Source organism: Semicossyphus pulcher, unplaced genomic scaffold, assembly GCF_022749685.1.
Source record: "Semicossyphus pulcher isolate SPU_LCO1_2020_fin unplaced genomic scaffold, fSemPul1.0.p SCAF_13, whole genome shotgun sequence".
NCBI lineage: Eukaryota > Metazoa > Chordata > Actinopteri > Labriformes > Labridae > Semicossyphus > Semicossyphus pulcher.
This window is the reverse complement of record NW_027211637.1, coordinates 27688356-27714737: the sequence shown is the minus strand read 5'-3', so window position 1 is coordinate 27714737 and position 26382 is coordinate 27688356. Positions and strand designations below refer to the sequence as shown.

The window sequence follows — 26382 nt, the reverse complement described above, 5'->3', positions numbered from 1 at the left end:
ACGTGATTATCTTCTTCAGGTGTGTTGTCGATGTAAATCGAGTTACTTGGCTGTAATAAGTCAAGAGAGCGTTTAGGTTATTTATTTTTCAGTTGACGTTAAGTTTAGCAAAGCTTGTAAGCCATAGGCTGAATAAAAAGATGGCCGACATGACAGCTCCCTAAAAGTGAAGCCAAAACCTCTCTGTCGCCCCCTGCTGACTGGCTGCAGTATAGGTCATAAGCCCGCCTCCTCCATGTTAACAGATGGGACATGAGTCAAACTATAAAATCAAAATACACGACAAATACATTTTTCTCCAACATGGTTTCTGTCGTTATAGTTAGTTCTTATCATGCTGATTTATGTAAGTGTTTATTTTTCTCACAAGTTTACTTTTAATTACTTAATTGATGCTGTAAAAAGGGGGTGTGGCCTCATGATTGACATCTCTGTTGACAAATACGGCTCCTGTAGCGTTCTGTTCCCGAGTAGCGAGTAGAGGAGGAACAGCGAGAGGAGATGTAACTAACACTAACACGACAGTTACTGTCCATAACCGTGAGTATCTGCTTCAGACCGACACCAGAAGCTGTTCTGGAGCAGACTGAGCCCACCTGAAAGATCTTTGACGTCTTTGTTGCAAAGTGAAATGTGTGTTTTTGGTAGCGGAAGGGGCGGGACGTCACCTCCTCTTGTACAAACAGAGGAGTGGAAAGTGGTCGTAATCTCATAGCCTGATATCGATTGCTTTTGTCTCCACCCATGTACCCTCTATTGTGATTATTTCTCCTGATTTCTTAAGTAACTTGGCTGTAAAAACTTGCTTACATGTCAAAGTGTCAAGCAGTGTTTGGGTAAAATAGTTAAAGTTAAATTTAGCAGAGGGCTGCACAGCTAGAAGGTTCCTAGTTTGAATCCCGGTTTGACGTAGGGGGCCTGTCTGTGTGGAGTTTACATGTTCTCTCCGTGCAAATAAATACTTTATTTATCCTTTAGTGCGTGTATTTGCATTCAGTCTTCACGCACTAAAACCAAATGATAGACTCATTTGCACATGCTGGAACAATACCTGGATTAACTTAATCTGCATTCAATTTATGCAGAGGTACAGTTTGTAAATGCATTAAAGGCGTGGTATATAACAAAGATTAGATGCTCACAGTCTTTGTAGGTGGGGAAAGGAATAACCTAAACTTTAGTAGCAAATACAGAGGAAGGAACAGTGTATCGTTAGCTTGCTTTGGTACAGAATGGAGAAACATTTGCTGAATGACACAGACTAACATGCATCTCTTTCCACGCTTTGCAAGAAACCATGCCCCCAAACCACACAGACTTTTTAAAGGTTGCTCTGTCATGAAACTCTGATTGACAATCACTGCATTTTAGCATTTATTCTTTATTTCTTTTAAGTTTTTTTTAAGTTAATTTTGCATGTAAATAACTACAAATTGGCTGCACGCTGACGCAGTGGTTAGCGCTGTCGCCTCAGAGCTACGAGGTCACTAATTCGAATCGTGTTTCGGACGAAGTGGGCCTTTCTGTGTGGAGTTTGCATGTGCATGCGTGGGTTCCCTCCGGGTACTCCGGCTTCCTCCCACAGTCCAAACACATGCTCGTTAGCTGCACTGGTGACTCTAAATTGCCCGTAGGTGTGAGTGTGAGTGCGCAAGGTTGTCTGTCTCTGTGTGTCAGCCCTGTGATTGACTGGCGATCAGTCCAGGGTGTAACCCCGCCTCTCGCTCAATGACAGCTGGGATAGGCTCCGGCCCCCTGCGCCCCCTAACAGGATAAGTGGTGTAGATAATGGATGGATGGAGGTTTAGCAGAGTGTTGTGAGCATATGTGCGTGTGGGTGTTAGCAGAACCCTCGCCAACTTTAAGCTACATTGTGCATCACACTAACATGCGAGAAAAATACAATGTACACTAATATACAGGCTGGTATTTACTCGTTAAATGCTTCTGAAAAACTGTCGATGTCGCTGAGGAAACCTCACCCAATCGCTCTTGTTGTTATTTTCAGAGGTGTAACAATGTCATGCGGTTCTTCTAGCCTCCAGGATTTAACTGATTCATCTGGTTATAATGAACAACCCGCCCTAATCCATCAATGTGTTGCAAACAGAGACTTCAATAAGTCAAAGTGTTATAAGAGGAGCGGAGGCACACATGTGGTGACACACCTCAGGACAGGGACAGCAGCTGAAATAAATAATTGGATAACGCTATATTTAGCTTTATGTTTGCCTCAGCCTTATTTAATTCTTCCTGAGAACATGACTGATCCCTCACCAGCACCCTCCCAGATCATCTCCAGATATAAGACAGCGACTAAACGACCAGCTAATAAGAAAAAGGCATGTTGCTCCACTTTCCCTCATTCCTCATCGCGCTGCCTCCCTCTCTGTGTGTTACGAGGAAGTGACACCAACACAGAAGCGTCCCTGCTGACAAAACTGTTCATTTTGGGTGTGTGTGCGGAAAATAATAAGACATTAAACCCTGGGAGGGCTGCAGAGCCGTATGTTCCTTGCAGCCTGTCTTGGAAGAGCAGCTTTTCCTCCTTCTCACCAAAGGCGCTTAGATTTGGGGGCTCCTGCCTCCTGCCACATTTCTGAGGCAGCTGTGTTATTACGGATGGAGATTACCGAGTGCTGGTGGGCAGAAGAAGGCCTCAAGTGATTATTAGAGAAACAAAGAGCACTGACTGCTAAGGGCGGCCTCCTGGATTGCTGCTCGAACACACTAATCCCGCACTCGTAAGAAATCTCACTTAAAAAGATTCAATAAGGATTCAGTCTCCCAAATCAAAGAGCCATTTGCTACAAAAATAACTTGTTAAAGGCTTCTTTGACTGCATTACTATGCTGAGGCAGTGTGTGGTGAGCTATTAGAGCGTCCAAGAGGAACCTGGTTTCATTCCAGGACAAAGAAAGCCTCATTCTTTGACATATGTAATCATCCAAATAAATGAAATCCATCAGTGGAAATAAAACGTTACTCAACAGTTTGCCGTCTGGTCAACCTTAAGACAGGGACAAAGTGACATATAAGGGAAATAGCAGCAACATTTAGCAGGAAATGTTTGTCACTTTTGTATACCAGTTTTATACCTCTTATTTTATCTTATTTATTTTGATCTATTCCTGTTTTGGTTCGTATTCGCCTTCTTGCTGCTTGTCTCGTCCTGTTGCAACAAACAAATTTCCCCTCTGGGGATCAATAAAGTACTGTCTTATCTTATTTATCTTATCTTATTTTATCTCTTAAGCCCAGTTCAGATGATTCGCAACGCAACAAAACCGTTTTAAAATGTTGCAGAGGAAATGTGCAGCGGTGTGAGCTGGTTAGTTGCAGAGCGTCTGAAGCCGTTGCGTGGAGTTGCAAAAGATTTGACTTGTCAAATCTCCAAATGCAGTTTTAGAACTGAACGACGTACCTATTCCACTTCAGCATAAGTTGGCGTAGGCAGCCTGTCTCTGGCGCTGCAGTAGCCACAGACGGCTCCAGATCTTCTCTTTTCAAACTCTCTGTCTTCAATGTTTATTAATCAGTGTTACAGCTAACATTGCGAGCATGTCACTGTCACTGTCATCCACTTCTTTTTATAACGATAACAGAAATCCAGCTAGTTAATTCATGTAAACCGGGCCTAATACTAACGTTATAGTATTAACGACAGTGTGTCGTTGCTATGGAGACGGTCAGCTGTGTTGCGTTGCTTTGATGTGAACGGCCCAGTTTACGATCAGATGTCAGGGGAGTCTTTTGGCAGTTGCATCCAGTGTCATTGTGAATCATTGATCTGAACTGGCCTTTAGGGATGGCTAATGATCGATAATCATTAGTATTACAATCAATGTTTTTTGCACGACGCAACAACATAATAAAGTCAAATGTAGAACAATTGAATTTTTTGGCCTTTTCGTCTTTTTTTGGAGAGGTGGACAGCGAAGATAGACAGGAAATATGGAGAGGAGAGGATGGGAGCTGACATGCAAGGGCTGAGGTTGGAGTCAAACCAGCGTCTCTGTATATGGGGCCTGCTCTACCAACTGAACTAAGTGATGCAGTCGTGTTTATCTGACTGTCTGAGATTGTTTATCTGACTGTCTGAGATTGGATAAGAAATGATTGATCCAACACGCATTAAAAACAAATGACAAATCTGCATCATGATGTTATTTTGAGATCCTTTCGACTTGTTTAAGTTAAACTTGCATGTTACATTAAAAACTGCCGCACACCAGAGACTGATGAAGAGGAGCTTTGAAGCTGAAACCAAACGGCTTTAGTTGGATTCCATTTAATAATTTTTATACAGAGTTGAAGCTGAACTACCTAAGAGGACATTAAACTGGGTTTCGGTGAACCTCAAGTAACTGTAGTCAGTAAAATGAAGTCAGACACAGTCCCTGTAAAAGGTTGTAATATTAACAGAGCTGTGTGCGCCTGTACGGGTGATGTTATGAACCTAGACATGATGGCATTTGGTTTTACCAATGAATCTGAAAGGACGAATATTAGTTAAGCTAATGCAAATAAACAGAAATGAGCCTGCAGTCAAACACGCAAGTAACCTGAGGCGAAATTCTCTCCGCTTTTCTCTGAACACCTTACTGCCATCTAAGTGTCAAGGTCGACAAAAAATAGGAACTCCGTGGGCAAGACAAGGGCCCACTTCAGACGCATCTTTGAAGAGAAACGTTGATTTAAGATTTACCTTTTTAATTTCGTTCTGACAAAAAACTTGGAGTGTGTAATGTACGGAATATGAAAGACTGCCAGCATGAAACTGAGAGAAGCAGTGAGAGAAATACTCGCTCTACTACCAGTAAACGGGTGTAGTTTACATTGCAGAGCAGTGTTATGTTTCCACTCCTTCGCAGCCCCGACTCCCTCACTCTCCACTGCCTCTGCTGCATCCTCCTGAGGCTAAGCTAGCAGTTCAAATGGCTCTGAACCAAAGTCTTTGCTATATCAGTAAAGGCAGAGACTCAAGGGATCTGAAGTCAGTCTCACTGCTTTCAACAACAGCAGGACGGAGTGAACAGCGGAGAACTTTTTGCACAGCAGAGATTACAGCTGAAAGGATGGGAGTGAGAATTTAGAATGAGATTTTTGGTAAATCGTAATGCAGGTTTTAATTTCTGATAAGTGCTGTAGTGAATTCCAATTACGTAAACTCCTGAGAACAGTTTTTAGACAGATTAAGAAAAGCTGATTTCACTGTGTATTAGAGAATATTAGACGGAGCTTCGCTCCAGCGCTGAGGGGGAACCGCAGTGTAAAAAACGCAATAGCCTCCCAATTTCGCACCATCCAGGTTGATAGCAGTCTTTATAACTTGTTATATTAAATAAATCTATCATGTACATCACAGTCTAAAGATATTAAATGTCCAATGTCAGTAACCGTTAACTGTTAGCTAGCTAATTTGTTAACCTTAAAACTAACTCCCAAGATTCATACAGCTGCCATGATGTCAGCGATTGGTCGTGGACCTTTTTGGATCCTCAAGTTTGGCATTTCCTGCCGACGCCATCATTTTTTTTTTGGAGCCAGAAGTGTCGAGACAAGTGTTGACGGTTGACAACCAAGAGGATAAGCTAATTGACTTAGATTAAGTTACCTGTCACCTCTGTACAGTTGTAATGAATAAGGAAAAAATTGCAGGCTGTAAGGAGGTTTATGTCTGCTGTAAAGTTGGGTAGTTTAATGTGCTGCTCCACGGGAATTGACTCGTCTTTGGAGCCAGCCCCAAGTGGCAATGAGAGGAACTGCAGTTTTTGGTGCTTCTGCACTGACTTCATAATTTTGCCCTGGAGGTTACAGCTTGGACTCTAAATTGCACATAGGTGTGGGTGTGAGTGCGAAAGGTTGTCTGTCGCTATGCGTAAGCCCTGTGATTGACTGGCGACCAGGCCAGGGTGTACCCGCCTTCCGCCCAGTGACGGCTGGGATAGGCTCCAGCCCCCCCGCGACACTGACCAGGATAAGGGGTATGGATAATGGACGGATGGAGGGTTAGAGCTTGAATGTTTCAATGGTAGCTTGGTTTATGTTTTTGCTAGTTAACATTAGCCAAAACAGAAATCTTGCAAGCTTAATGCTTTACGTGTAATCTGTTTTTTAACTCACGATAATTATGTAATTTTACTTTTTTAGGTGTTTTGGCAAAACTGGTTCGAAAGACAACTTAAAGAGGAACTTTCAGTTTGTTTCGATTTTGGCGCCCCCTGTGGGCAAAGAAGTACCTATTATCACTTTGCCGATCTTGTTCTGTACATGTTGTGTTTTCTGGTGAAAAATCTCTTCCTGCTGTCTTTTATCAAGAATCGTTGCAGTGAAATATATAGACAAATGCTGTTTCGACCACGTTCTATTAATCTCCTGGTCTAACACCTACACAGCGGCAACAAAATAATCAATCTTGCTTTTGTAGCTCATATAGATGCATCAGTATTAATTTCAGTCTGTGTCATAACCACGAAAAACTGCTCACAGGAGCTTAAAGAATTGAAAGCCTTTAAATGTTGTGTAAACAAAGATTTAACTACATGGTAAAATGTGGACAAAACCGCCGCCAGCCTGATTCTTTATTTGTTTTTCCATCTGTTTCTGTCCTGTGAGTTGTTGTGACTGCGATTCCATTAAACAAACAATAAAAGGTATAATTTGAAAGTGTTTGCGGAGCCAAATCAAAACAGAAATCTTTTTCCATATCTGCGAGACAGACAACTAAGATATCCAAGGCAATTAGAGGGGTTGCTGAACCTGTTTGCTTCCTGTGTGATTATTTTCTGCCTTGCACACTTTGAAATTGAAATAGAAAGTGTTCTCGATCGCTGAGACAACAGTCAGGGCTGTGTTTATCTGTACAGAAACAAATCTCACGCTCCTGCTCCTCAGCCAAACATCCTATCATTCTGCCTGAATGATTTCATGCTTGGGGAGGCTGAGGGTAGGTAGAATAGATTAGGTGGAAGGGATAAGAACTCTTGGGTTGGGGCTCCTCAGACTGATTTGCATTGTTTAGCGCAGGTTGTCTTTATATCCAGCGGGCTGCTTAATCTCTAAATTGTTCTTGTAGCTCTATTATAAGCCCAAAGCTAATTCACGGATATTTGATTCACTCACACAAAATTGCAGCCGGATGAATTAGACATTTGGTTGAAGAGAACATCTCTGTTTCTTCAGCGTCATGGGTTTAAGTTAATTAGCAATTAAACTGATTTTTCTGTCTGCACACTGTGACAGTTCCTCGTCATGTTTTCAACACATTGCTGATCCAATATTGAAATGTTCCTTTTGCTCGTAGACCTGCAATCTCGTGAATTTAATTCCTCTAACGCGCATGGTTCAGTTGCTGCGTGACTAGATCACGTCTCCTCCTGTGGAATGAAAACAAGCTCATTAACTCGGTGATTTCCGGGCTCTGTGCTTCTCCACCTGCTCAATGCAAGGCTATAAATGTGTTAAATTACTAACACACCCATCAGCCCATAAATAGGCAGCCTGGGGCAGCAGGTCCTCGGGGTGGGATTTTAGGGCTCATGAAGCCGAAAAAGAGACCCCTGTATCAGCAGTCTCTGTATACAAGGCTTTAACAGCAGGATTGGGGAGATAATCAGTACAGTCATTTTGTGTCTAAGATAAGTAAAGATAAGGAGTATTTACACTGAAGAAGCCGTATAAACAGCAGATGATGATGTAATAATGTAGTTAATGGAAAAGCTGATGTTTCTCGACGTCAGATTTTTGGTGTAAAACACCAAAACAAAATGTTTTGCTGGCGTTTATAAACATAATGGATTCTCTATCATTTAGATGCTAAAATGCTCACAATGACAGTGCTAGCATACTGATGTCTAGCAGGAAGAAATTTGAACATATTCAGCATCTTAGCCAGGCGAGTTAGCATGCTAACATTTACAAATTGGCATAAAACACAAAGTACTCCGTTAAGTGGAAGAAAAGTTAAAATGTTGACCTTCTGGTGGCACTAGATGTGTTAACTGGGATCAGTTTAAGTTATCTTTTATATGTACCAAATTTCAGAGCAAGCCATCCAATAATTTTCCTTAAAACCACAAAATGATCCTCTTTTTAAATCACCAAAATCACTTGAATATGTTGGAACCATGAATATCTGTAAAAGATCTTGTGCGAACTCATAGATGTTGAGATATATCGTAGAATAAGTTGAAAGTTTGGCCTCCTGGTGGCACCTAAAGAAAACTCTGAAAATTAGCAAACTCTTAAGGGTTCATCCTCTGGGCACCATGAATGATTGTTCCAAAATTTAGGGCAAACTGTACAATAGCCGACAAGACATTTCACTACAAAGAAAAAGTCTCCACCTCAGGACGACCAAAGTCACTAATCTTCATCCTCTTGGGACCATGAATGTCTGTACAAAGTTTGTGTCAGACCAATCCTTCCACTTATTTATTCATCTAACCTTCCACTCAACCGTTAATGCATCGATTTCAGAGTAGAAGTTATTCCAAACCGAGGCCTCCACTGGGCCCTCATCAGCTAAATCTTTCAACAGATTCTGTCTGGCAGCCTTACCTGATCCAACTCGCACCCTGTGGTAACAGCTGACCAGACACTCACCTGCAAGCAGAAATGATTCACAAAGAGGATTCAGTCACTTCTCCCATACTGAGTAGCTTCTGCCTGGTAAACACACACTGCGTTTGCCTGGAAGCACAGAGCAGAAACAGCAAGAGCATCTCCAAAACCTCAGGGTAAACCTGGACAGGCGCGAGTGACACGATGATTTGTAGCTACAATATCAACTAAAGTATCTTTCAAAAATGTAACAAATATTGGAAGTTACCCAGAAGTTTAATCTAAAGTCAATGCAAACTTTTAAAAATACAATAACAAGGTGAACCCACACAACAAACAGCTTAGAGAATGTCTTCAATCTAGCAGGTTATAAACCAAAGTGTTGGTTAAATTGAATGTTGGCATGCTAGATGGTAAGACGAGATCACCAAAGTTCTCATAATTCATCCTAAGGGGATGTCTGTACCATCATTTATGAAAATCCATCCATAAGTTGTTGAGACATTTCATTTAAAACAGAAAAAAAATGAAGGAATCACCAACATATCATCAGGATAAGTTTTTAGATCATCAGGGAACCATGAATGTCTATACGAAACTTTGTGCAAATCCATTTAATAGATGTGGTGATATCTCAGTGGGTATGTATAAACTTTGATTAGCCTCTGGTCTGGAGGCAAAGTCGTGGGCTCAGCTGGCTTCATCCTCTGGGGACCATGAACGTCTGCACAAAATTGAACAGCAATCCATCCGACGGTAGTCGAGATATTTCAATCACAACGCAAATGTCAACCTGATGGTGGCACCAATGTTAAAGGTCAGGGAATCACCAAAGTCAGAGGACTTCATCCTCTGGGGACCATGAATGTCTGTGCAAAAGTTCATGGCAATCCTTCCAGCAGTTGCAGAAATGTATCAAAAAGGTGGATCGACATTGCCATCCCGAGAGCCAAATTGATACGATACAATTTTCACTGAAAGTGCTCTCCAAACAACTTTCTTAGACAGTGTTGCACCAGGGGGCAGTTTTATTGCCTTGATTTCTATTCTGTTTGGGGGAATAAGGCAACACTGCCAGTAAGGAAATGTATGCAATTAACTTGTATGTCTGGACAAAGGGGACGTTTTTGGGGGAAGGGTGATAACATCAAGAGTTTAACTTACAGTGTAAAATCACGTTGGAGATTTTTTACCCCATAAGCAACGTCTTGCTTTTTCTCTCAGTAACTGTTGCTGTCATGCTTCATTCTGCAACTGTTTTCATTAAAATCCTTTGGCTACAGTTCAGATGTCTTCCTGTCAGCTTAAGAAGAGGATGTTTTGGCTGTATAAAGACAGAAGTTGGTGCTAGAAATGAGTATCTTTAGTTCCTCCGCAAAGTACATTAGAATAAAAATCTAATTTACGTCTGTGCACGAGCCAATGTGATTTGTGTAGTACATTTCATATGGAAGGCAATTTAGGGGATTTACATAATGGATTAAAAGCATATAAAGGAAAAACAACACTAAAAAAGCTCCTCAGCTCAGTCTTTTAGGGTCCAACTTTCAAAGCAGGTCCTTTCTTCCACATCTCTGTCTCTCAAACCAAGATAATAGATCAAAGACATCATTGATCCTCTCCGCCTTCATTTGCTTTCAGATCAGGAGACTAGCACCCTGCTACAGACACGCAGGCTGAAGAGAATGCTGCTGTACTGGAACCAACCTGTCAGAGTATGTTTGGTTTGAACGTTAAAGGAAGACTTTATGTACACTCTGAGTGTGGAACAGCGACTTTTCATACAATTACAATGTTACAGTGTTACAATTTCATTTAGCAGAAGCTTTTGTCCAAAGCGACGTACATCTGAGAGTTAATACAACACAAGCAACGATCAAGACAGGAAGTGCCAACAACATCAACAAGGTCAATATCATCATCATCATCATGAATATCCCATTCACCATCAACCGTATCCTCAATATCATCGTCATCAATATCATGAAGGTCAGAGGTGTTCATAAAGACCTGGGTCTTTAGCTTCTTAAAGGTGAAATGGACTCTGTGGACCGATTGGAGTTTGGTAGCTCGTTCCACCACCGGGGGACGACTGAGGAGAAGAGTCTAGTTAGAGACTTAGGGCCGTGTTGTGATGGGAGTACCAGGCGCCTTTCATTGGCAGAGCGTAGCGGACGGGACGGAGTGTAGACCTGGATGAGGGCATTCAGGTAGGCAGGAGCAGTTTTTGTTGCTGTTTTGTAAGTGAGCAACAGGGTTTGAATTTGATACGAGCGGCAGCTGGGAGCCAGTGGAGGGATATGAACGGTGGAGCTGTTTGGTGAGCAAGCCTAATGCTATGTGCTAATGCTAAAACGATGTATAGCATGCAGATTCATAACCAAATTGTTCTACCTCCTTCTGGACATTAAATTTTACGCTACAAGCAGGAAGCAATTAGCTTCTGTTAGCATAGCTGGAAGCAGAAGGAAACAGTTAGCATGGCGCCAAACAACTGGTTTTATGCAGTTACAAGTATTTTGTTGTTGTTGTTGTTGTTAGAGGAAGTTACTGCGCCTTAGCTTTATGCTAAAGACACCATTCCTGCACTTAACTCAACTTCTCATTTTCACATTTCTGTTTGGGTATTGATTGAACACGACATACAGTCTGATATGAGAGCTTCAGATTTGCAGGTAGGCTTGTTTTTTTGGCTGACCGCCGGGTTCAGCCCGACACATGGGTCTGTATGTGATTGACTGACCGAGTAACTGACTGAATGACTGAGTGACTGAGTGAGTGACGGTACTTTCAGAGCCATAGAGAGAGAGAGAGTTGCAACATTGCAATGGTAGATCATGGAGCATATTGGACCTCCACTGACGCGACTCTCTGTCTGTATGGCTCTGGATACTTTGTTCAGGGAGTAGGCGGGGCTGCGACTCCCCATCTATATGGTTCTGGATACTTTGTTCGGGGGGTAGGCGAGGCTGCTCCTCCGCTGCTTGTCCTCTGTCCTCACCTACGTACCCAGCGCGCACCTGTTTTCAAACACGTTGTCATCGGCCTCATAAGGACAGTCCTTGTAACACATTGCCCACAAAAGCGCACATTGACCTGATGCGGTCAGCCACATACGAGGTTTTGACCTTTTCTTGTTTACTTTGTTTTGACTGGGCCAGCTGTTCATCCTACTTCTAGTCTTTATGCTAAGCTAAGCTCCTGGCTCTACCTCCGTTTGTACCTCCTTTTTCTAATGACATGAAAGTCCCGTTGATGATCTCATCCAACTCTCTGCATCACAGTGAATAAGCATTTCCCAGAATGTCTAATATGTCCTTTAAAAACAGACTCTCCGTCCTCATCAGTGGTGGAAAGCAATCAACCTCCGCTGTCTGGATTGTTTCATTCAATTACACTGTGAAAGAAAACAAGTTACTCTTGAAGTCACAAAGAAAGACATATCTTCTAACTGAAAGTGTTTCATTGTCTCTAACTCTTCCTGACAGATATATCCTGCCATCTTCAGACGTGTCATTAAATTATATCAGTGTTCAGGCTAATAGCTACACAGGAGTCTCTGTAGGTAAAATCAGGGTCTTGCTCTCTTTTAAAAACAGTGTTGGAATGTTTCCACAAGTCAAAAGTTTTCCTGAGCTTCTTGTAGGGAGTAATGGTGCTTACAGAAGTTCTTGTACCCAATTGCAAGCTGTCAAGAGCTGTTTTACACCTATAAACTATAAATGGGACTGTTGTGACAGTGAATTGTGCTGCAGGAGGATGTTCAGCTCTTGTTTGTGGAGTTTCGGTCAGCAGTGGCAGCCCTGTAGAAAACATTGTGCTAGGAGGCTTATTTTCCCCATCTGTGGTATTTGGTACAATTTAGGGACTTTACTGTTTTCATTTTCTTCCACTTTATACTTCATTTTAAATACTGCCGGTTTTGGGGTGGTTTTATCATCTAATCATAGCTATGCATTTATCCAAGCTTGTGTTCCAAACTAAGGGACTAAAAGAAGGAATGATAGCGAAGGCAAGTCAGTAAGGCAAGGGGCTGAGCTACTTCTACATTCAATACACAGAGACTTCAGTGTTTGAGAACTGTGGATGTGAAACCTAATTTAATCTAAAATATGTGACATTGTTTGGATACCAGTATGCAGCAAACATTAATCTGTGATACATTTATGATGCACACACTTACAGGAAAGAGAGAACAACCAATTCTGGGACATAATGGTGTTTGGAGTAAACAGTCATTTCTGGGAAATGTGGTTAGAGGTGTGTGCTTCTGGGACCTGCAACAGATGCAATAAGAAAATGAATGCAGAGCCAAGTCTGTTCGGGTTGAGACCGGCTCGGTTTATTGTGCTCTGCTTGTTTTTCGAGATAGACCCAGTTTATACTTTTAAGACTGATCGTGTTAAAATTCTAAAGATCTGTGCACTATCCGTCCCTGCTGACCCTGCTGGTGTTAAAACATAACTTAAATAATTTTTTTTAAACAATATGATTATCAACATGTATTCAGTTGCATTAAAGTGGCAACTTCTGGAGCTGAAGAAAATGTGGGAGTTCCAAAACTGCAGTACTTCAAGTGGCCACTTGAGGCTGGATCCAAAAGCGAGTTGATCCCCATTAGGCTCCATGTTAAGTTAGAAACTTAACAGCAGAGTTCACAGCCTGGTACAAAAAACAATGTTGGTTATTTATGATAATTGTACAGAGGGTACATTTTTATATAACTCAACTGTTTCAATTAAATTAAGTCTTAAAGTTATATTTAATTAGGGGCGTGGCTTCTTTAACTAACAGGTGGGCTCTGCTAGCTGTTTGCTAGCTGTCACATCAGCTAATTCTGCACTGAACTTAACCTCTTGGCTGTGTTTGTTCTTGGTGTCTTTTGGGTTTGTTTTTTTTAATGCAAAAATCGGACAAAAAAAATGGCTTGCTGTGTGATTTATGGCTCTAACTGGCCGTCCAAGAAGTCTGTGCTCAAGCTTTTTTTTGGTGTGTGAAATTCTAGTATTACTGTTTGCTTTTTAAAGATCTTTTTGGGGCCTTCTATGCCTTTAATGATAGAGAGGACAGTGGATAGTGTTGGAAACAGGGCACGAGAGAATGGGCAATGACATGTGGCAAAGGGCAGAGGGTATGGAGTCAAACCTGGGGCCGCCACATCGAGGACTATAGCCTCTGCACATGGGCCGCCGATTTAACCACCGGGCTAAACCGACGCCCAAGTTTCTAGTATCACCAATATTTTTGCATGATCTAGCTGGTATACTTCTAAACATACATGAAGTTATTTTGGGGCCGCTTGTGCGTGGGAGTCCGGATTGTTCTCTTTTATCCAAAGAGAAAGGATAGGGCCGGAGATTTCAGCAAGAGCAGTGAGTCCACTAAGTTTCACACGCTCTTTGCTTTGTTAGTTGAATGTTTAAACAACTCCTGTTAGCTACCGTTACAAATAGAATCTCATTCTCTGGGAAATATGATAGTAAACTAGCTCATTCTCCAGCTGATTAATTAGCCACAGATGTAGACTGCATAGCTTTGATGATTTGGCTTTTAGCACTCCTCTCAAGAACCACCTTTTTGCCCAAATACGGTCACTTCAGGTTCCAAAAAGCCAACTCAAGGCCTCAAAACGGCAGTCAACAAATCAAAGGCTGGCGTCACGGTGGCTACGTCCTTACTTTTACTAGCGCTGCATTCTATGTAGCATTAAAAAGGTCTTTAAAGTTGTACATTTAAATGAGTAAAACCCGCAGAAACCTTGAGAACAATAACACAACCACACCAAACAGAGCTACTTATCAGAGACGGAGAGGAACAGCTGAATAGCGGACCATTAAAGCTCTCTAACGCTGGGCTTTGAGTTTGCATTGTGCTGACCTGTGAAGAATATTTAATAGGAAGAAGCTGATATCATTTACATGCTTTGGGATTGATATGCATGACGGCGGTGAGAACTGACTCTCGTCGACTCTATCCCTCTTCTGGGCTGCGTTGACAGCACCTCAATTAAACACGTCGCCTCGGTGACATTCAGGACATGTGTGGATGAGATACCGCTCGTGCACATTTCACCTGGACGCACAATAATTATGCCGGTGCTCATACATGCTCCGGGTAATGTCACTCTCGTTCATCGCTGCGCCGTGTGCTCAGCCTCATTGAAAAACACTGTGATATTTCTCTGTAAGTATTTTAAGCTGCGTTTGGGGGCATAGTGGAAATAGCATGTGTGTATTATTGTTAATCCTGCAGGCTCTTGTGTAATATTCATTGGCAGATCTGTTTGTTCACAGATCATCGCTTCATCTGTTGTATTGTAGCATCAGAGCAGCATCCATCACACCCGGCCTACACAATTCAAAACTGTTACTAATAAGCTTAACTATGAGGCAAAATAGAAATATTTGTCTTGTTGCCCCCCCAGCTCAGCAGGAAAATCTTTGATTAACGCGACGTGACAATGAAACACACACAGGATGCACCGATACACACCACACGATGTATACTGTAGAAATCCGTCCACCGTGGCCCTCAGGAGAGGTTTGGAAGTGCTGCTGTTGATTAGCATAGCTTTGAGTGAGCCAACCCTTTGTCATGCATTTGCCACGATGAATCAAGTTCAACATCTGCAGCCACCGGGCCGTCACCGCACAAAGATTCTCCACAGATGAGCTTGATTTGCATATCAAACCGAGGACCTCATGAGCCACAAACCCGCTCATTTGCTGTGAAAAATATGCCCGAGCCTTAAAAAAAATCACCCCTAAGACCCCCCGAATGTCCTCATATATATATGCGCTTACAGGAGGAATCCCTACAGACACATCTCTAAATACGTTACATTATTAGTCAGTGTTTATATCTAAAAAAGCGTTCTCAGCAGTTGTCTTGATTATGGCTTTAATTCACACACTTAAAGCACTTTGGTAGCTGCAGAGGTTTCAATTATTTAAAGAAGGAAACTCTTTTATACCAGAGACACTATTTTGTGTTTTTCACAAAGTGAGCTTCATGAATAATTAACACTGAGGGTAAAAAGTACTGCACAGTTAAATCTGAGGCGTTTAATCAATGTTTTATTCTGCTTAACTTAAAGTGACGAACACACCGACCATCAGCTGTGCCGAGGTGAAGAAAGCTTTGATTATGTTCTTTGATTTGATGTTCCTGCTGCAGCCTCTGTTGATTTTATTCTGCTCCTGTAACCTGTACATCAGACCTATTCAACAGGTGCCTGTAGGCCCAATCAGGTCCTTAAACCGCCTCAGTCTGGCCCTTAAATCAAAATCAAATCAAATCGGAGACATTACCTCTCACACTGCTGACGTCAGTTCATTTGTCAGGACATTGTTTGATCGCCAGAAGATCATTTTATTATATTAGATAGATTGCTCCAAAGTTAAGGTAAAGAATAAGAGTAATACAAAAATAAAAGCTCAAACATTATTTATAATATAATAATAGAAATATATTATATACAGCCATGGTTCTCAAATGGTGGGTCGGGCCCCAAAAGTGGGTCGCAGATGTGTGCTTGAAAAAAAAAAGTTGTGGCAAAAAGTTGATGCTTTTATTTTGATGGACATGGGTTTCCTCTGACGTGCATGCAGTAGTAGTGTAGTGTGAGACTTGATGAGCCTCACAGTCGTGGCATTTATGTTGCACTTTGTTTATTTCTGTTGCAAAAAGGTTAACTGAGTTAATTAGAGGGAATATGTTCCTCTCATGCACTGCCACCTGCTGGTCATTATGGTTGACTAATATACTGTTGGGATTTGTGATGCTGACATACTGTGATGCCTCTTTCCATCTCAGGTCCAAACAAGCCCAAGATTTTTTGTTAAATAAATTGAGTGGTTGAAAAATTTGAGTTGCGATCAATGACTATATAAATAATGGACGTAGCCACCGTGATGTCACCCACTGGTTTCTCTCCTGGATAAAAGAAGCCGAAATATGGCCACAAACGCCAACTTATCAAAGCTGTCTCTGACTGTTTATATATATATATCAAATGGAAAATAGACAGTGCCTAGTAAAATAACAATATTACAACATTATAGTATTTGCAGTGATAGTAAGAAGTATTTAAATCTTATAGTGCACCAAATTATTAGTATACTATTTTGTCCATTCATTGGTTCTGGCTGTTTTTATCAAGTTTACTTTAAACAATTAGGAAATAGATTACTTCTGGAAAAGTAAGTAAAAGAACTGAACCGTGTCGGGTCATGTGACATGATTATGTGTTCAGTATGAACATGTGTTATTTGAGTTGCTGATCTTTAAAGATGTGAGCTCTTAATGTCTCCAGCACACTGTAAAACCTGATCAGTTAGTTCAATTCAGACCATTCGAGGAAATCTAACTCTTTTATTTTTAGTTAATGTGACTTAAATAAATGAAGTAAACAGTACCCATTCCAATCAGTGTACTGAATGGAATGAGTGAGTATTTCGTACTTATTAATAAAGTAAGATGAACTCAGTTAAGTAGTTTATCTCAACTTCAAACTCTCCTGTGCTACTTAGTGCTAAAAATATTTCAATACAATAACACGAGCATTTAACTCACCGAAAAGCTGGAGCTCAGACTTCTTGCACAGCCAAGTTCCATTAATCCCACAGAGAGATTATTTGTCCCAACTTTGAATGAAAAAATCCCCAAAAGTCTCCAACAACACAAACAGGTGAAGTTAAGCTCAGTGTCTGTGTGTCTGTGTTGACGTCTAGCAGACAGCCAGCAGGATCCACCTGTCAATCAAGTGATCTGGCCCCTATGATTTAAGGCTTAATATAAGTAAAAGGGGTGTTATAAAAAAATTCACCCCCCATACAGTTATCTCGAACACAAAAATTAGCTATTTATAACAAAGCCATTTTTTGTACCAGGCTGTAAACATGTTTATTTCTGCTGTAAAAAATGGCATTTTCTCATCTGCTGTAATGTTATTTCTTGTTTTCTGGAGCCAGCCTCAAGTGGCCACTCGAGGAACTGCAGTTTTTTGCACTTCCGCATTGGCTTCATTTTTCAACACCGGAGGTTGCCGCTTGATTATTACAGACTATGGTGGAAAGAAGTTGGAAGCTTTCCTCGATGATGGTGCATTATCTTTTTTATGGCCGCCTATTTCCCAGCTGTCTCATTATGATGGAATATAAGTTAACAAGGAGCCATTACATACTGAGGCAATATTTGTCAGGCACACTCGGCATCCTTGGAATACAACCTCTAAATAATGTAATGGCACGGCTGCAGCGCGGGTCTGTTTTCTTCCACCGTTAAAGCTGTGCGGTCGTAGTTTTAGCAGCACTGGAGGGAATCGTTGAGTCGCTTTGTTTTGACGCCTTGTGAATACAGGTGGTAGTAAACCTGTGTACATTAACGACACGGTGGCTGGGAGGCTGTATCAGCTGCAGCAGACTGCAGGAGGAGTAATTGACCCCATTGAAAACCTGCGTTAGTTATTGGTCTGATCATCAAGGCTGCCCAAGGAAAGAAGATGCAATCTTCAGTAACAGGAAGCAGCGTAGACCCCTGATCCGACCTTTGAGGGGCTACGATAAGCTCTCAATTATCTCCGAACAATAACCCACCGATGTAGACGGCGCTGCATTCACGCTAAGTCAATTAAGGAGGGGAGTCAACCAGGATCTGGTTAAAGTCAATTTCAAGTTGTAAGAAGATAAGCATGAAATCATTTTTCTGAAGCCCGCTTCGTCTCAGGGTTTATTGAATTACTCCGCTTAATGGGTTAAGTTGGTCAGAGCGTAATTAAGAGATACGGCCAAGCAAGTTCACATACAGTTCAATACGATGCGGCAGAGTTCTTATTTCTCTCCTCGCCTGGGTTATTCACGGCCTTAATGCGAGTATAAACACATCTGAATGACTTTAACGATCAGATATGAGAAATTAATTTGATTGAACCCTCCGAGGTTTGCAGAAAAACAGCGCAGGGATCAGCTCGTCGAGATGTTTACGCTTTGATTGGGCGTCATTAGCCGCAGTGTCCCAACAGAGACACCAGAGCCGTGTAATGTCGCATCCCAATTCACACTTATTTACATCTACAAACAGCTGCAAGGTAAGAAGCTGCATGTAAGATAAACGCATAAATCAGCATTTTTAAGTGTTCTCTTTGTGCAGCCTCACAAATTGCTCCCTCTCTCTCTCTCTCTGTGTTTCTCTCTTCTTCACAGGGACACACAGTTAAGCCCTCATCATTACGGGTTGTAAACAGTCAGGGATCAAAATCAGAGCGACGGGGGGGGGGAGGTTTGTTGGCGGGAGCGTGGGGACCTGGCAGTCACAGGTGGTTTTAGCTCGGGGGGGAATTTATCACAGGAGACAGTCTGACCTGAGAAAAACAAGCCCAGTGGTCGTTATGTTTTCTTTTTTTTTCAGTTCGTGCACACTCAGAGAAGAGAAGCAGCTGTGGGGGAGTCACAACGAGGGTGAGGGGGAGGGATGAAGAGGCGGGAGCTAAAGTAGGGGGGAAGGGGGTCGCTAGGCTCTGGTTGTTGTTGGTATATTGCTCATGATTATTGTGTTTCATTTGAATCTCTTCTGTGTGATGCAATAATCCTGTCCTTGCATCACCTGAGGGCAGAGATGACTCATTAAGTCCTTATGCATTATTGCACTGATACACACATTTATGTCACAGCACGCATGTTCATGCTCTTAACAATCTTGGCCCTGCTCACACACACACACACACACACAAACATGCACATACACTTACGTATGTTTGTGTGTAAACACTCTTGAGAGATCGCGGAAGACGGAGGAGAATCGGTCGAGCACGGAGACAAGTTGCATTTTATCTTCTGCATGCTCGGCTGCTGCTGCTGCTGCGTGTGTGTTGTGTGTGTGTGTGGGTGTGTTAGTCCCCTTTGGATGAGCACACACGGCTGAGGATGCTGCTGGGAGCATGAGTTCTGACCGAGAGGAGTATGACATGGTCTGTCAGAAAGCTGTGACCCTAATTGTTGACCTCTGCTTGCACAACAGCACCCTGCTGGATCCGGACACCTGTCAGGATTACCTCTTCCTGTTGTCCAGCCAGAGCTCTGACCACAAAGAACCGGGTAAGGACTATAATTAACTCCTGATCTATATTAGGTGAAGGCTGTTGCTGCTGTCCTGATGTGCTTTGTGAGCCTTTAAACTCAATTGTTCTGAAGAAGAGAGCTAATTTTAAAGGATTGTCTTTACTTGTGTGTAAAAGTGTCTCCAATTTCACCCTGTTGCCCTTAAACATGTGGTTTTACGTCCGGTTTATTCCTGTTTACCACATGTTCGGTCGCAGATGGTTGCTCAGACCCAGCTTCCACCGAGCCATTAATACACCCTTAATGAGTTTTTGTGACCCCGGGGCAACAGGGAGCAAAAGGTGTATAAAACAAACCCACACTGACTCTCCAGTTTGCTCCAGAGAGCACAGCTTCGGCACCGTTAATAGATAAGCCTGGAGGCTGACTAATGCCAGCTGATGCTGTCCTGACCACTCAGGCTTACGCAGAAAAGAGATGAGAAAGAAACCTTTGCAGGGTTGCATGTCGCTCTGTCTTGGATATAAAAACCACACACATGGACTCAGTAAGACGTGCTCATGTTGTGTGTTTAACCTGCTCAGAAAAGTTCCCTGAAATAGATTTGTGACTTATTCATGAGGGGCGATTTACACATCTGTTGCAGCCTCGTGCATCTGTTGCTTTGGCACTTGTAGCGGGCTTCACCCTCTTTACACGAGCAGTAATCCCTCTCTTCATATGCATTGTTAAAGACGCATCTATAATGTATCTTCTCAGGCAGACTTTGAGTGCTTCGAGTCTTTATGAATTGTAGATGTGAGAATCGAGGAAATATCCTCAGGATTGTGCAACAGAAGAAACTTGAAAGCAGAGTGCGATACGATGCAGGTAACGTTACACGAGATGTGGCTGGAGGGTGTGTGAAGAATTGTCGCTTTGTAGATTTGGGAAGCGTTCCTGAGCTCTGTGTATAATGTGAAAAATGCAGCTTTATTTTTATCTGGAAAAATTGGATTTGGAAAACCAAAGCAGCGCGTACATCAGGACATCTGATTTCATACTGATTATGAGATCTGTTGCATCTTAGATAAGCATAGCTGCGTCTACAATCAGATGCTAATCCATCTATTTTTCATCTTCCAATCAGTTTCCTAAAAGTCCTCGAGTGCTGGATTCCCTATTTGACTGATCGCTTGCTCCTTAGTTTCAGCCGAAGGTGCACAGGAGAGATGAAATATTATTCGTGGCTGTGTTCCTGTTCGCAGACTGCACATCACACCAATCCTGACCAAATCCACTGTCACCTCACATCATTCTCAGCTAAGGAATTGAACGTACATCACAGCGCCACTGGCTTCCACCACTGAGCTGTGGGGACACTAAATGCCATTGCGTGTTATGTAGTCATTGACGTGGATTCATTCTGCCACATGGAAGCTAAAGACAAGCTGCTTCGCATAATGTTGGAGGATGTGTAGGGTTGTGTGTAACGTCTCCTCGTATATATTTTGTTAGGCATAATGCAGATATCCCACAGAGGGCAATATGTGGTTACAGGAATCACCGTGTCCTACAAATAGCCTCATGAAACACAAGGTTTACTGATTGTTAAGGTGTAGTCTGAGGCTACAGCTTATAAAACCTGAGTAACCGAAAATGTTGTAAGAAAATAACACCTTCCAAAAAGAGTCAAATCAGTCTGTCGTGGGTGTTAGTTTAGATTTACGCACTTATTTCATTTAAATTCAGTCGGATTAGCCGTCTGCTTCTAGCATGCAGCGTTCTGGAGTTATTAAAGGCACAGTAAACAAGGCTCCCCGATGTTTATCCAACATTGCAGACCTATGAAGATCAATATTTGGTGATGCTCACATCGACGCCGATGGTGGAAATAGGATGATTGACCAAAATTGCAAATTCGCAAAAAGTTGCAACTTCCTGCTGGGACTGGAAATTGTAACAGAGATGTTCCTTTTCACACATGCCCTCCTGACAAATTCCAGAAAACTTCAAGACAGCCTGCCCTGAACATTTCCAGGGTTTCCCTTTCACACATGTACCGCACAGGGGGAGGTTGTCCCTGGCTGATATTGGGGGGTCTCACGAGGCAGGACATAAAACGACGTAAAAAGTACGCAGCAGTCCCAACTTCGTTGTCGGCCCTCACAGCCAGAAGCTCCTGAATCTCTCCCTCTCTCCAGATGTCTTTGCTTTTGTTGTCTTGTAAATGATCCTTCTTCTTCAGCCTCGGATGTTTTTAATCACCGTTACGTGTCGCTCTTCTGGTTTTGCACCAGTCGCATGATATAAAAACGTCATCACCCCGCCCTCACGCTTGCAGTGAATGTTCCTGACTGTTATCTGCTGCGTTCTAACATCGGCTCACACTAGCCCCTTTTACACTGCCAGTTCAAGGCGGGATTATTACATCTCTGTTACGTCTTCTGTGTAGAACGCACAGAGGGAGGAATGCTTGGACGAAGTCGTTCCGCCTCGGAGCCGGCATCGGAGGTTGTAACAAGAGAAATGGCGTCAGTGTAAACAGTGGAGCCGCCAGGGCGGAACAGCACTATGTGTGTATATGAAGCACATGCTGTTTGTTTACACCTTAAGCAACGTTTTGCTTCTGCAACGCCGAAATGCTAAGTAGGAAACACACACTGGGGCGGCTTTGCGTCGGCGTTGCTCGGTCCAATGTAAAATGGCAAAAGCTGCAGGCGGAAACGCAGTATAAAAAGGGCTACTGACTTCTTGCGGATGTTTTACTCAGCATAAAGTCAGGGTGAAATTTCACACATGCAGCCCACCTGGACAATGTTGGAACATTTTCAGGAGTGCAGTGCACGTGTGAAAGGGACTTGTGTGTTCTTCAGGGAAAGTGAGTCTTTGGTACAAACTGGCAGTTTTTATAATCGTCATTTAAGTAATATGTAGGTCGGAACATAGCTTCAGTAGCAAGATGAAGTTTCTGTGAAGTATTTCTTCTTCTTTCTTTCAATTGTTTTATTTTATTTGGAAACATGTTGCTGGGTTTTGTTATCAGTATTCTAAGACATTTAATTTAGCGTCAAGCTAATGCTTTATTATACAAGCTGTGCACTTTGTTCTCTAAAAAACAACATATATACAAGATCAACGCATTAGCTTTAAAATTTACTGGGGAATAAGAGTCCTCTCCCATCGTAACTTGCTTTCCTCCATAAGTGTAATCTCTCTCTTTCGCAGTAATATCAGCTGTCTTAAAACTTACTGCTGTTACAAACACGTCTAAATCAGCTGCAGCTTTTAGCCATAGACTCACTCTTTTTTTTTAAAAACCGTGATGATCGGTGGCTTATGGGAGGAGAAGTTTTTAAAAGCTTCTAAAAGCAGACATATACACTGTAATCTAGATAAATGGAGTTGACATACGGGTGATCGTATTGTTAGACGTCCACTGTGTTTGTGACTCATCTGTTCCCGTTTTCTTGTTGGTATTGGAGTCATGGGGTAACTACAGAGTGATGAGGTTTGTAGGAGTCCTTGCTTAGTTTTGTCTGGTTAAATTCCATCACCACAAACAAACCCACGATTCCGAGATCATTCTAGCTGGACCTCCTGCCTTCTTTGTATCATGCAGAGCAAACACAGGTTTTTTGTTCCAGTATTGGTGGATGGAGCGCCGGTGCACCAGCTATGCATTATGTAATGCATTTGTCATTTTAAATTTTCTCTCTGCTTCGCCCGCGCTTTAAGGGGATTTGAGAAAATGAAATTCAATGCTTTAATTTGCCCCTTTTTCTCTGTGACAGCACTAAAAAGCACACAGCTGTTTGAATGTATCTGCAGCTATCAGGCTCACAGCAGCAGACTCATTTTAACGGAGCAAATCTCCCCCCAAAAGTCCCCGCTGCTGACTGAGTATCCCCAAACCAGTTTCGAATCGATTATGATAAAATAAGAACGACTAATTAGAAAGCCTGGGACTTCAATTCCCCTGTCCTGACGCGGCTGGGAGATAATAAGCCACCGTCTTTATCAACCAATTTGTCGAATCTTGAGCCGGCTGATTGTATTCCAATCAAAGCTCGGCGTGTCAGCGCGGCGGACCCACCTGCTGTGCGCGTGAAAGGCAACACGAGACTTTTTCAGTGAGATAAACGAGAGCTGGGATCGGCGCCTCACACTCTGCTGAGTGAACATTTCCCACTGATCAGCTGCCTGCCTTAGATATTGATATTCACTCCAGAGCGGTGATACAGGTTACAAAAACCCTTAAGCCTGCGCAGCTCCTGAATTGGCAGGATGCACTTACAACCACATCCTCCAAACACACACACACGCGACTCACCCTCATTACAGATTCCTCTTTCATTATCAGCTGCAGCTTCAGGTGTGTGGGCCTGAATTGACGAGGCTTATTTTTGATCACATTATTTCTCGCACACGCCCATCTCATCTTGAGGTTTATTAAACAAGACCTTGGCTGGCAGAGGACATTAGCGTCAGCGGATCATTCATTTAGTTCCCACATGGTCTGCTCCGCTCCGTCCGTGGTATTTGCAGGGACGGATGGTGCATTGCAGGTTGAATCCCAAACAGGAAAACAAGAACATCAAATTAACTGCACTGTGGAGATTAGAACCAATGTGCCTTTCAATAATTCATACCCACTGTCTACTGTCTCTGCCTTTTATTGACACAACATTTCACTGAAGACCACAGAGGAACACTGGAGACACTGTGTGCTCCTGTTGAGGGAGATAACACTCTGGAAAATGTCCGTCTCAGCCGTCAAGAAAAGACCAAACGGCAGTTCTTAAAGGCCTGCGTCATTAATGCTGTAATCATTAGTATAATTAAAACAATTGTGTGTTCTTTATTAGCTTTCATCAAGCAAAGCTGGGCAGAGAAACTGATCCAGGATGGAGCATAAAGAAAGCCTGAAAATGTGGCTTGAAATAGAACAAATATATGATGTGAAAGTTCACGTTCATTAAGCATTCGCAAAAATTTGAGTGAGAATAAATCTTCATGAGCTACATGAGGGAAAAAAGATAATTCTGCTGTGTGGGCGCGGCCAACAGGTTTGATGGACATCTGCCTGCTTCATCTGTAAAGCAATGCTGCATGTGACAATCAATATCATGCAGCCCAACACATCATGTTAGAGCTGTCTGAGTCAGAGGAGGAAGCAGAAGCCCTGCCATCTAAAAATATTCATTTCAATTGGCCCCTTGAATGGTGAGTTACAAAACGCCCTACGAGCCATGACAAAAGTGGTGTTTTCACTGCTGGATCTATCGCAAGGGACTCGGTGCTTTTCCACCACACGGACCAAGGTCCAAATATAGTCCTGTGTAGGGACGTCACGATACCAGAAATGTAGTAGTTGATACCAATACCAGGGAAATTCTACGATTCTCAATACCTAATTCAATACCACGGTAAAAAAGTAAAAACACACCGAATGTATTATTATTGATTGTATTTTTAATTAAATGTTTGCTTTGATTAAAAAATCTTGGCATTAGTAGTTTTGATTCTGTTTTATAAGCTCCTTAGAGCTAGTGTTCTCTTGAATATCTATTTAATGTTGCTGTGAAGACATCTCCTTCAAACAATTATTCAAGTTTGTCGCCAAAAACTGCATTTTACAAGATTGCATTTGAACACATCGCGATAACATTGTAAGTTACATTCGCCTAATCCTCATTTTTACGGAATAGAGCTTGAACGCATCATAATGTAACTCAATGCAACCTCCGTTGTCTGGCTGTTAGCAACGTTATTTAGCCAAGCAGGACTGTGCTGTCTACCAGCTGCTAACAGCTAACATTATTAGCCCTCCTCCTGCCGATTTCAACACAGATTTGTTGTTCCCAGTGTAACATTATCAGGGAGAAGTAGGGACCGGACGGCTGGACGGCGTTAGTCTCGAGCTCTTCCCCGGTATCTAGGTACTGTAGAAAAATGAGTACAGTCATGTTTTCAAAATTTTGACTTGGTACCAAAGTATCGGTTCTCGTGACATCCCTAGTCCTGGGGACTTAATTTCACCTCCCAAAGATCCCTGTTAGGGAGGCAGAGCTTTCTGAAAGAACAGGGACTTTGGGGGTCCGTCTTTCAGCTCTGAACATTTGTGATTAGCGGAGTACTGCAGCATCCAGAAGACTATTTCAGATTAGTTTAATCTTTGCAGGCTTTTAAACCTCAGTGAAAATGCCGACGGCAATGTACTGCAGAAACTTTTATCCCTCTTACAAAGTAGCTCCTGGGGCTCCCGGCTACTTTTGGTGGAAAAGCTGTAAGAAGTTAGCTTACACACAACGTTAGCTGAAATGCTCCTTTTTCTAGTCTAAGCTATGAACGCAATGCTACATAAATGCTCTGCAGCGTTTGCTAGTTCTGCTCGCTCTGAACTCTGAACGCAGACAGCACTCAACAACTGCAGCCATTATCCAGCGTTGGACAACGCTACCTCTAGTTGTAGACAGTCAAACAGCTGCTGTGTGGCTTTAGCTGTGAGGATTAATTACGTTGTAAATATCCAAGAATGACCACGGCCACTACAAACCAGATATCTATTCTGTATGAGACCCTTTATTGCACAATTTGAAGGTTATTGTGGATTTCAGTCGGGTTAAAGTCGTCATTTCCATCCATCCAGCCGTTATCCTCTAGCTGAACTTTAACAGGAGTGAGGAGGTATACCATCATTTAATGTGTGTGTTTTGAATACACAGAGGATTATATTCAAACAAATACAGCAGAGTAAGGTCATTGAGCCGGCTCAGTG

At 42.4% G+C, this 26382-nt stretch overlaps 1 protein-coding gene across 2 annotated transcripts in view; it reads left to right on the top strand.

Moving 5' to 3' along the window:
- Positions 1-19501: 19501 nt before the first annotated feature.
- The window catches only part of syt6a (synaptotagmin VIa), a 70760-nt gene continuing 63879 nt past the window's right edge, over positions 19502-26382 (top strand). The window contains exon 1 of one of the 2 annotated variants that reach the window (XM_069660036.1): positions 19502-19626. In XM_069660036.1, coding sequence (XP_069516137.1) covers positions 19502-19626 — 125 coding nt within the window. Of the gene's footprint in view, positions 19659-26382 lie in introns of both variants that reach the window. The other variant, XM_069660035.1, reaches the window with a different exon arrangement.